Source organism: Urocitellus parryii, chromosome 13 (genome assembly GCF_045843805.1).
Source record: "Urocitellus parryii isolate mUroPar1 chromosome 13, mUroPar1.hap1, whole genome shotgun sequence".
Classification (NCBI taxonomy): Eukaryota; Metazoa; Chordata; class Mammalia; order Rodentia; family Sciuridae; genus Urocitellus; species Urocitellus parryii.
Genome location: NC_135543.1, coordinates 26,717,232 through 26,729,203, shown reverse-complemented (window position 1 = coordinate 26,729,203; position 11,972 = coordinate 26,717,232). Strand labels below are relative to the sequence as shown.

The 11,972-nt window shown below is 52.2% G+C and overlaps 1 protein-coding gene across 3 annotated transcripts in view; it reads right to left on the bottom strand.

The window, feature by feature from the left end:
• Positions 1-3,038: 3,038 nt before the first annotated feature.
• St8sia5 (ST8 alpha-N-acetyl-neuraminide alpha-2,8-sialyltransferase 5) overlaps positions 3,039-11,972 on the bottom strand; it is a 65,578-nt gene continuing 56,644 nt past the window's right edge. For all 3 annotated transcript variants that reach the window (XM_026414509.2, XM_026414508.2, XM_026414507.2), the window contains 3 exons: positions 9,763-9,875; positions 5,717-5,809; positions 3,039-4,578 (listed from right to left, as the gene is read on the bottom strand). In XM_026414509.2, the coding sequence (XP_026270294.1) occupies positions 4,110-4,578; positions 5,717-5,809; positions 9,763-9,875 (675 nt within the window). In that variant the 3' untranslated portion in view covers positions 3,039-4,109. The remainder of the gene's footprint in view (positions 4,579-5,716; positions 5,810-9,762; positions 9,876-11,972) is intronic.

Here is an 11,972-nt window from a genome sequence, read left to right as displayed (position 1 = left end):
TCGAAGTGGAGCCAGATTTGGGGCAGAGGGACCTGTGCCTACTGAGAGTCCAGTTTGTGAGGCCTTGAACTAGGCATGGCCCAACACAGTGGCACTTGATCTTGGCAATAGCTGATCAGGTTGGAGTCTGGTTCTCATGTTTCAGATGATGAATCAGAGCTCCAGGGGCTTCTGGAACTCCCCCAGGTCACATAGCTACTAAGCAATGGAAAGAGACTCTGATTCCAGATGGTTCTTTTAACTATACCAGTCAAGGACAGGTTGGGGTCTGAGAAGCTGCTGAGGTGTGGACACTCAGGGGGCCCCAGGGGAATGCTTCTGACGCTCCCAGGGAGGATGGGCCTGCAGGGATGGGGTAAGAAGTGAGGACAGGAGAACTGGAGGCTGCGAGGAGATGAGATTTCTGCAGGAGCGCTCCTAGTAAGAGCAGAGAACCCTGAGGAAACTTCACAGAAGAGGATTCACGAAGAAGCTTGAGGAGGAGCATTCAGAGAGGCAGGAGGCACATCAGGGAAGAATGGTTTGTTAGGAAACACAGACAGCTCCGGGAAGACCAGAAGGGCCAAGTGCATCAAATGTCATGCTGCTGTCAAGGAGACCTGAGATACAGGCCCTATTTGATAATGACAATCTTTGTGCTGCAACCTCCGGGATTCAGAGTTAACTTCTGCACGCACACACCAGGCGATTGTCTCTGAACCTGGATTTCACAGCACTCTACACAGTGAGCTTCTAAGTGTTTGTGGGATGCTTCACTCCACGGCTGTGCATGCACACCAGACTGTGACACCGGGAGAACAAGGTCTACACTTTGCTCAAGGCCTGGCACAAAATAAGCACTCAAGGAAGACACAGAGATTGCCAGGCTGGGGCACGCTCTACTTTCCCTCTGGGGTCAGGAAGCACTTCTCTGCTTTACCCCAACTCTCAGCAGTCAGGACAATGCCAAGCTGCTCTGCCCGCTGCAGCACCAGCCGATTAGTGAGCAGAGTTGCTGCTGCCGCATCACCGACTTGGTCCCAGAGGCCTGCCTGACCTTGGGTCACCTTCCTTTCTGCCTGGCTAAGCACCGAGCCATGAGCTGGTTTTGCTGCCTTTCAAGCCCGGAGCAGTAGATTGAGCACAAAGGAAGACTGGGTGGTTGTTTTGTCCAGGGGAAATCAATGTCACTTAAATATAAATTGAACTGGTAGTCTGTACTGCATTGTGACAGGGCTGTACAGGAATGTGGCAGAGGGCGTCCAGAGTCAATGCCCAGGTCTCTCACCTTTGAAATAATGTATTTTCCTACAAACACTGGCTGCAGGAGAGAGAAGGTGGTAAGTCAGGAGGCTGGGGAGAGTCCCAGCTGAACCTCTAGCTGGCCATGTGGCCCTAGGCAAGTCAATCATGTTGTCACTTAATGTGTATGCTTTCTGGGCAATCTTTTCTCACCTAAAAAACATGGAGACCACCTTAGTTACCCTCAAGGCTACTGAAAGTGGCTTAGTACTGCTGCAGGTGGCAGGGCTGGGGAGAGGCACACACAAACAGAGGCTGTGCCTAGACCCAGGACAGCCTCCCAGAGCATCTGACCCTAGAACAGGGCCTAGCACCACCCTGCAGTGGCATCTTGGTCTGGAGCCCTCATGTTCAAGCCCTGGTGACAGTAGCTGGGGAACTAAGGCAGGATTTGGGGCTCCACAGACCTAGGTGCAGTGCCTCCACTGGGAATCTGACTGTGAGCAAGTTTCCAAGTCACCCTGACCTTCAGTCTCCTCTCCTGCATCATGGGAGCCTCCCCACCTGAGGGGTCTTGTGATGACCATAGGAGATCATGCAGGGAAAGGGCTTAGCATAGTGCCTGGCACACGATGACAGTGTGGTCAGTCTTAACTATTATAAAAGTAAATATTTATGGCTTAGATCCATACATCACGAACACCTCAAAAAAAACGGAGATTGTGCTGGGTGCAGTGGCACACACCTATAATCCCAGCCACTCAGGAGACTGATGCAGGAGGATCGGGAGTTCAAAGCTAGTCTCCGCCACTTAGCAAGGCCCTAAGCAACTTTGTAAAACCCTATCTCAAAATTAAAAAAAATAAATAAATACAAAGAGCTGGGGATATAGCTCAGTGGTAAAGCACCCTAGGTTCAATCCCTGGTTCCAAAGGAAGAAATGGAGATTGTAGAGACCTCAGATATATTTTCTAAACCTCTCCTGGCAGAGATGAGGAAACCAAGATCCTGAAGGGAGCAGGGACTTGTCCTAAGATCCACAGGCAGAAAGTGCAGCCATAAGCCCAGTGTCCTAACTCCAACATGGGATGGACCAGGATGCTTCATCCCCAGGTCCTATGAGGACCCTGGCTGGCGCAAATTTCAATCCCAACATCCTTGTCTGTGGGGATCCTGGTATCCCACCAACCAAGGCTCTGGCCCTATCCACGCCCACCTCCTGCCCAGACGGCCCCCAGAGAGGGCTTTGTCCTCAGCAGGCCTTGGTAGAGCCCCAAGCATGACTTGACCCAGGCCACTTCCCTATTCTGGGTTTGTTTCCTTAAATGAGACAAATGGACTTTGAGATCCTTCCAGGTCCGTGTTTTCTGTCTCTCAGGTTGCCCTGCAGCTCTGCCTGAAGAATGAGGTGGTCAGGTGGGGGGTCCCCTCCCTGCTGTGCTCACATGTGGGACTGCAGTATGTGTGTAATCCTTCTCCACCTTCAGAAACAGGGATGGTGCCTTTGTCACCACCCCCTACCCCCCACCCCTAGTCTGCCCAAGGTCAACCAAAGACCAGAACAGGTTCTTCTCCAGAAATGTCTGAGGGAGGGAGGGAAAAAAGGAAGAAGGGAAGAGGAAAGAAAGGACAGAAGGGAAAGGGAGGGCGAGAGAGGGAAAGGAGGAGATGGATGGGCAGGCTGAAGCCTCCCGACACTAACATCTTTGCTTCTACACAGCTATGCTCTAAGGCAATTCACCAGCTGAGTCTGTTAGGCACCATCACATTCATGGTGGAACCCCCTGGCGGGGAGGAGAAAGCAGAGGGAAGGGGAGGAGAAAGCAGAGGGAAGGATTTCCGATGTGAAATGACAAGGGACCCCTCTCAGGCTAGGCACAGCTGATTCTCAGAAGCCCAGGCCCCAGGAGTCCCTGTGGTGAAGACATCAGGCCCACACTGCAGGGGGGTCCCCGCCTTGTGGCAGAAACCTCAGGGATGCTGGTGTCTGAGGCCCCCCCTTGCTTGCTTCCAGTCACTAAGCTCATGTGACAAGGCAGCATTTTCCAGCTGATTGTCCCCATTCAGGAACACAGTATAGCAGGATTCTGCAGTATTCAGGAACATCAAGAGGAACGCATCTTTATAAATAACTCCTGGATAAAATGGAGCTGAAAATAGGGAGACAGAAGAGGAAGCAAATTGCTAAGCACTTATTGAGTCGATAGCATTGGCTTGGAAAACTTAGTGCAAATGGCTGGCCAGTTTTATTTCCTTCTCATCAAGAGGTCAAATGCAGGATGGAACCTAGGGGCACCAAGACTGTGTGTGTCCCAGGGTGTGTTTGAAAAGGTGTGGCTGTCTTTGGCCACCGGCTCTCAGGGAAGATAATAACCCAGGTCTCTGCTGGGTGCAGCTGGGGTGCTCACCCCAAGAGCTCTGAACGGCTCTTTCTTCACTGGAAGATCTGGCCACTGGTTGGCCTCTAAGCTCTGAGATGGTAATCCATGGCTAGTCCTGGGTATAAAAGTCAAGAGTCCAAAGGCCTGAATGAAATCTTGACTGTGCTCAGATGTCCTGTTTCCTCCCTCTGGTCCTTAGGGTCATCCTTCAGCCACAAGACCACTTCCGTCTGTGCTCTCTCACAAGCTAAAATTGAGGGGAAATGTGTTTCATTCACTTGCAATCCCGAGGCCCCTGATTTGGAGCTGTGCCCAGCAGAAAGCACCCTGCAGAGCACCCCAGCCCTGACTTCCAGCCCCAGGACCCAAACACAAAGCTGAATTACTTGAGAGAGCAACAGCCTGCTCACCAGGTCCCTGCACTGCCAGGCCAAGCGCCCCCAGTCCCGCCAGAAGAGAGAGGAGGAGAGGTGGTTCGGTTGTGGGCGGGCAGCCGGCGTGGCCGCATCAGCAGCAGCCGCAGGTGCCCGTGTGCACGCGGAGGATGCCGCGGCTGTGCAGGTGCAGGAAGTTGAAGATCTCGGAGGGCATGGCGTGGAAGCCGGGGCGCGGCTTGACGTTGTCGTAGTAGTGGTGGGTGATGTAGAGGCCCGAGGGGTTCATGGGGAAGGCCCAGAAGCCGAACAGGTGCACCTCCTCGCACAGCTCCAGCGCCGCGGTGGCCAGAATCAGGCCGGTGCTGATGCGCTTGGCGCGCACCCCCAGGCTGAGCCAATAGCGCGACACGTTGACCAGGTACTGCGGGTGGAAGTAGTAGACGGCCTGCGGCGACTCGAAGTCGTCCAGCACGTACTTGACACGGATGGACACGTCGGTGTTGCGCGTGTTGTAGAAGGCGGGCAGCAGCACCGACGCGTTCTCGTACACCTGCAGCACGCGGTAGAAGGGCCGCCGCCACTTCTCCAGCTTGTGGAACCTGCCAGGGGACCCAGAGTGAGAGGAGTCCTGTGGCCTGCTCCTCCGGATCCCTAACCCCACCCCCCGCCCCTCAGTGCCCCTCGCTTCCTGTCCCCTGCCTCCTGGGAGCTTTGCAAAGGGAGGGGGCAGGAACTCACAAGGCCACGCCCCTCCCCTCTCCTGCTACAGAGGAAGGTGTGCCCTTTAAGTGGCGCAGGAGAGATCAGTCCAGACCAAAGGGGTGAATATCTAGTGTGTGGTTGCGGCGCCAAGGGAGAGGCCATGCTTAACCCAAAAAGATGCACTTGGCACACGGGCGTGCAGGCTGTCCAGAGTTCTCACATCCTCCCCAGCACTGTCCTCCCCAAGGATGGGCCTTGTCCTGGCTCAGCACCCTCCTCAGCCTCTTACCCCATCTATCTTGCACACTTTTTTAACCTTGAACAATCCACCCTCTGTGGCCTCTCACCCCGTCCTGCCTCTTCCTCCGCACCATCTTTGCTACCTTTCTTGGCACCTGATACAATTCATCAACTCCTCCTCCTCCTCCTCCTCCTCCTCCTCCTCCTCCTCCTCCTCCTCCTCCTCCATCTTCAACGTGACATGGATGGTGGGACTGTGCCTGGCCTTGGGGATCTCAACAAATTGGCTCCTCCCCTGACACCTCCCAGGCACACCCCCAGGGGGCAGCTGAGTAGAGAGCTGAGATCTGTGGCCCTGGCTTCCCCAGTGCCACCTGGACCCAGCCAGGTAGGGCGCTGCCTGCCCTGGCCACACCCTGGAAGGCTCCTCACAGCCTTAGCCGACAGCAGGCTGACCAGCCCACACTGTCCAAAGGAAATCCAATGCTGGCCTCACGAGCAATGTTAAATATTCTAGTAAACACAACTTGAAAAGAAAGAAATGGGAGAGATTAATTTTTATTTAACTCAATATATTGAAATAATTATCATTTCAAGATGGAATTAATATTTAATATTTTTTAAATGAGATAAATTACACCCTTTTGTTCTCATTAAGTCTTTGAAACCCATTTCAAAGATTTATATTTGTATATTTCATGGGAACAGCCTGCACACCTCAGTCTGGACCAGCCACATTCCCAGTGCCCAGTGACCCCAGGGACTGTTGGCTACAGAAGAAAAAGGGCCACAGACCTTTCCGTGATGATGCTGGGGTTCACCGTGACGACGTCTGTCTTCACCCCCACATCCACAGTATACTTCTCTGAGATGGGGGGTAAGTTGCACCTGCAGAAGACACAAGGCAGCCCAGGCAGGGGGTCAGTCACCGTACAGATGACACTGGGAGGCGGCAAGGGTAAGGAAGGGATCACATGGACACAGGGATGCAGAGGTGGCCCGCTGGGCCAGACCTCTGGGGCCAGGTAATAAGACAGCAGCCCTCTTGCTCCGTGTCCAGCATCAGAGCAAGCAAACAGGCCCAGTCACTGATTTTGCTGAAGTTCCAGACCCAGCAGGCAAAGAAACCACCAGAGGAATTGTATAGTTACAAGCTCTGTATAGAACAACCCTGGATAACAGGACCAGGACTATCACTATGACCTCTGGAGGACAGGTTCATGGCTCTAAGTGGACCATGGCTGGGGTGCACCCCCTTGCATAGGGGTAGACTTCTCTGAGGAAGCAACACTTACTCTGAGGTCAGAAGGAGGAAGCAGCAGAAGCCCACCAGTGGAAGACTGGTCAAAGGTGGGAATGGTCAAAGGTGAGTCTTAGAAATGCAGTACTGAGTGACAGAGCAAGTTGCAGAGTGTGCACCGGAGCAAACTCTGTGCAAAGCCCCTGCCATAGAGTCACGGCCACCAAAGATGCCCTTAAATGTCCTAATACCTGGAACCTATGAATAGGTTCTGCTCACAGGTTCTGCAGCTGCAACTGTTAAGGAACTTGAGAGAGGGGATCATCCTTGATGAAGCCAAGGTCATCACAGGGTCATACAGGAGAAAGTGATATCACAACAAAGGAAGAGAAGAAAACATGTTTCTGCAGATCCAGAGAAAGAGACGGGTGGATGTTACGCTGCTGGCATTGAGCCAAGGAAGGCAGACAGCTTCCAGGAAGTGGAAAGGGCAACCAGTCCTCCCTTACAGCCCCCAGAAAGGGACGCAGCTCTGCCAGCGCCTTGACTGCAGCCCACTGAGAACTCTGACCACTGGAGCGGTAAGATGACAAACTTGTGCTGTTTCAAGCCACTACTTGTGGAGACTTGTTACAGCAGTAATAGGAAACTGACCCCAAACAGTGAAAGTTAACAAAGTATTCAGAGATAAATCCACATGGAATGAAACCACTTTTAACAATCAAGGAATGATAAGTACAAAATTCAGGGTGGCGATTACCTCTGGGGTAAAAGAGTAGAATGGGGAAGTTGATAGACTGCCTTGTTGCGAATCTTCAACTTTTAAATTAAGTGGTTGGTTTAAGATATTCATTTTATTATTTTCTACGTACTTAGAGATGTGGTACAATTTTGTTTTTTGTTTTTGCATCAAATAGTACATGATGAATGAATAAATACACTGAAAAGGAGTGGGTGTTAACTGGGTAAATTCGAAGGTCATGGGCATTTTCAGACAGAGGACTTGTGGAAAGGTCCTGTGGTAGAAGAAAGCAGGAGGCATCTGGGAATGACTGAAGCCTAGTAACTACAGCAGAGTGAGGGGGGTGGAAGCAGAGGGCAGAGAGGGAAAAGGGGGCTGGACTAAAAAGGACTGAGAGCCATGCAAAGGAGTGTCTGCTCTTTATCCAGGAGAAGTCATGGATAAAGGAACGACTGAATAGAGCAACCCTGGATAACAGGACCAGGACTATCACCTGTCTTATACCCAACCATACCTCTCCTATCAGACCACTGTGGAAGGCAGGTTTTACATTCCGCTTACAGACAGGGGATGTGCAGTCAGCTATCATGTATTGAGCACCTACAACATGCCAGCAGCTATCTCAGGATTATTCGAGACATGGATAACCTTAAGGGGCAGATATTAGGTCCTCTGTGTTGTGAATGAGAAGCAAGACATTTGGAGAAGTCCAGAGACCTGAAGCTGTGAAGTGGTTGAGTCATGGCTGGGGACACATCTGTCTGACCTTGAGCCTAAGGTGCTTTCCCAAAACTGGATGTCCTATCCAGTAGGGACATCGCTGGACACAAAAGGGACTGGCAAATCTTGGATACGCATGGCAGGCACTCAGCAAGGCTTTGCCACTAATGTTCCACTAGGACAAAGACAGTGATGACAATGAGAGGACCCCGTGACTCTAAAACCAGCACAAACAACTGTGCGTTACACCTGGCTCAGGTGTAGGACCAGAGCACGCCCCAGGGAAATGCTTCATGGCCCCTGGGGAGCTGAGGAGAGGCCATGGTACTACACGAAGAATGCAGGACAAGAGCCACATCCCTAGTCTGACCGTGACCAGCCATGTGGTCTGGGCCTGGGATGTCACCCCCACCCCCCACAGTTGCTTTCATCTGTAAAATGAGAGAATATCAAAAGGGAAATTTGTATTACAACAAAGCTTAGTGTGTGTCCCACATTGCTGGAAGATCTTGCCCGAATTAACTCATTCAATCTTCACCCAGGGGTGGCCCTCATCCTGCATTTCAGGAAGGGGAGATGGAATGGTCAGTTAAGTCGCTTGCCTAAGGTGACACAGTCCCTAGTTCACACGCAGGCTTCCAGGCCTCAAACTCATGGCTTAACCAGTCTACCAACATGCAGCATCCTGGGGATCCTGTGACCCCGTCCTTCTCCTCACTCCTGCACCCCCTTCACCCCACGCTCATTTTCTGAGTCATTACAATGTTCCAGCCACGGTCAGGAAATTCTCTGTGTTTCCAGTTTCCACGAGTGAAACCACTTGGCTGATCATGGCTACAGGGCTGGGTGTCTAAGGCCACATGAGATGTAACGCCAGGTTCCATGAAGAGTACAAGTAGGGACAGTGAGGGAAGGAATGGAGATCCCTGAACTAAGCTTGAAGGACAAGGGGACAGCATAGCCAGAGGTCGGGGCCAGAGTGGTCAACGTTCCAGGTGGAGGGGACAAGACCTTGAAAGAGCAGTAGCTGACATTTCTTAGGCACTGACGGAGTGTCCAGGGCAGTAGGCGTAAGAGCAGAAGCAGCCTATGTCACTTAATTCCCCAGCTCTGGGAAGCTGCTGTCATTAACCCCCACTTTGCAGATGAGGAACCATAGCCCAGAGGAGTGAGATGACTTTCTAAGGCCAAGCACCTGGACAGAAGCTCAGATAGGCCCCAAAGACCCGGGAGGGCCTTCCTGGCCTCCATTAGCAAGCCGGTAGCCGGGCTTGGGATTCGGGGAAGGCTGCCATGTTGAAGGACTCTGAACCTTCTTCTGGGCTTCTCGGTGTCCACAGGGAGTGTGGGCTGACTCAGGGCAGCAGGAGGAGGTGTCTCTCACACATGTCACCCACCCACCCATGTTAGTGATGCTACTTCCAAGCCTGACGCAGGGTGTCCTTGGCTTCCTTCTCCTAGGGACAAGAAGGCTGGGGTTGCACTGCAAGGAACTCAAAATTTGCAAAGCTGCCTTTATTTCAGGATTTCCAGCCACACCAAACCTCCCCTGCCTCCCTGCCTGCCACCAACTCTGAGTGGCCCCCTGATTGCGGATCCATAACCCCTGAGATCCCCCTGCAGACAACCTGTGGGTCTTTGCTTGAAGCTCTTATTTTGAACCCATTGCTACCCAGGCTAAAGAGGAAAGCCAGGCTCCCCAAAGATATAGGAGTATTCTGCATAAGGGAGAGGAGACACAAGGACCAGTGTCCAGCTTAAAGCCAGGGTGAAGCCACAAGGCTGCCCAGCTTCCAACCAGTACTCAGGGAAGTGTAGAACCAGCAGGGAGGTGGGTGCCCATCAGCCTGGCCCACAAGTCCTCAGGGCCTCACAGCCTGATCTTTGCTCTTTACATGCTTCCCATTTTGCAGATTGAAAAATGGAGGACCTGGGAGTCCAACAACTTACCCCAAGGGATGGGCTGGAGAGAGGAAGCAGGATAGCTCAGAGCAGGAGGGTGTGCAGGGTTGGGGAATGGGGGGCTAATTGTTTGAAGGACAACGTCAGAGCATGAGGTGGAGCTGGAGTTTGTGGGGTGTCACGGAGGAGGAGGGTGGTGGGGCCCACAGCAGGTACAGACCCAGGGGGTTCTCTTACCGGAAGACAAAGTCAGCGCTGTTGATCTCCCTCCCGCAGCGGCTGTTCTTGAGGATGCCTCCGTTGCCCACCACCGCACACTTCTTAAACTGGGACCGGTAGTAGGGCATATCCTGGGGGAGGCAAAGGCACAGCGGTCAGAATCAAGGTCACCCCTGCCCTCATCTGGGGTGCTCACCTCTGCAACCACATCTACCTCTAGGATCTCTTAGCCCCACGAGCGAGCCTTACTGGGAATGTGGGAGGAAAGTGGGTCTCTGCTTTGCCCATGAGAAACGCGGTCAACCTGTTACTGCTAGGCCCTCCCACCTCTGACCCCCAGGAGTCTGCAGGCAGCTTCTTCCTAGCACATCTGTGAAGAAGGTTATCCTGGAGCATGACAGTGCTACGGCGGCATCAGGAATTAGGCTAACTCTAGAGACCTGCAGCGTCTGCGGGAGACTTGGTATTAGAAGCCCATTCCCCTGGAGGGACAGACCTGAGGGGGCCAGGGCAGGAAAAGCACAGGTATCTCAAGGACAGTGAAAGCACTCTTTACCTTTTACACAGGAAGGAAAAAACCAAGGTTATCTTTGGAAAAATCATCAAAGCCTTATTATGTTTTATATGGATGTTTTCCAAACTTCTATAAATCAAGAACTACCTGAGAATATCCATTTCTAGGCTTCATCTAAGAATCATGGAATCAGAATGTCCAGGGCAGGGACAGGAGGCTGGGAAGCTGAGATTTTTTACAAACCCTAATAAATACTTACCTTCAGGGAAGTGGCCTTCTATGTCACCTGAATTAGAATTCAGGGACCGGAAAATTATGGCTCCTGGGCCACATCTGGCTCAGCTCCTGGTTTTGTATATCTTGCAAGCTATGAACAGATTTTATATTTGCTAGAGATGGAACCCAGAGCCTGTACCCACTAGCCAAGACCCTACTCTGAGCCATGCCACCAGCCCCTAGATTTTTAAATGGCTGGAAACAAATCAAAGACATGTGAAAATTATACACACTTCGGATTTCTGTGCTATTGGGACACAGCTGCCATCCTTTGTTTGTCATTCATAGCTGCGTTAGTGCTTGGATGTGGGATGTGACGGAGATGATATGCCCTTCAAAGCCCAAAACATTGGCTATCTGGCTCTTTCAGAAAACGATCGGTGACCTCTGCTCTTTCCCTGGGCCTCTGCAGTCACACCACTGGCTGTTCCAGTTCCCCAGGTCCCTGCCTGGCTGTGTTTCACTCGCTGGTCACCTCACCAGCCTCATGTTCCAGGGCTAAGACCCACCTTGCAAAGGTAGCTCACCACCATCCTCTCCGGCCCTGAGATGGAACCACTCAGTGGGAAGAAACCACTGGCCTCCAGCTGCTGCCGGAGCTCCACAGAACCTGAGTCTTACTGGCGCCTCTGGTAGTACTGCAGGGAGACTGGGCTTGGTGGCACTCACACCCCCTAGGCCCTCAAGCTTCATCCAGACAGACTTGCACACACCTCCACTCAGCATTACTTCTCTTTTTTTTTGGGGGGGGGGGTGGTTACTAGAGATTGAACCCAGGGGTTCTTTACCACTGAGCTACATTCCGGATATTTTTTTTTTAATTATTTTGAGACAGAGTCTTGCTAAATTGCTGAGGCTGGCCTCAAACTTAGGATCCTTCTGCCTTAGCCTCCCTAGTCCCTGAGATCACAGGTGTGTGTCCCCCACACCTGGCTCCACTCAACATTTCCACAATTAGTCCAAAGTGTGGTAGTGCGCATGCCCCATGTGACCTGCCTCTCTCGGAGGCCAAACCCCTTGTTATCTGATGACAAGTACAGCAATCCCTTCCATGAGAGTCTGGAGCCGGGGACGGTGCCTGTGGTCAGCCCAAGAGAACCTCAGTGATCTGAACAGGTCACATGTGTATATCCTTCACTCTGTGACCACCATGCCAGGCTGATCCACCCATTCCAGACTTCCTTATGTGAAAGGAAGGAAAGAAAGGTTTAAGGATATTGTGGATGTTCTTTAATGAGCAACTGAATCTATGCCTACTCCAAGCCCCTTTTAGACACAGAGACTGAGGTTGTGAAAGACTGACCCCAGGGTCATCTGACATGGGCTAAGTTTCAGGGTCTGGTTTGCCCTGGATGGTGCCTTCTGGGGCTCATAGCCTTGGTGTGTCTCTTTCACTCCTGTGTCTACCTCTGGAGTGGAGGCACATGAGATCCCTGTC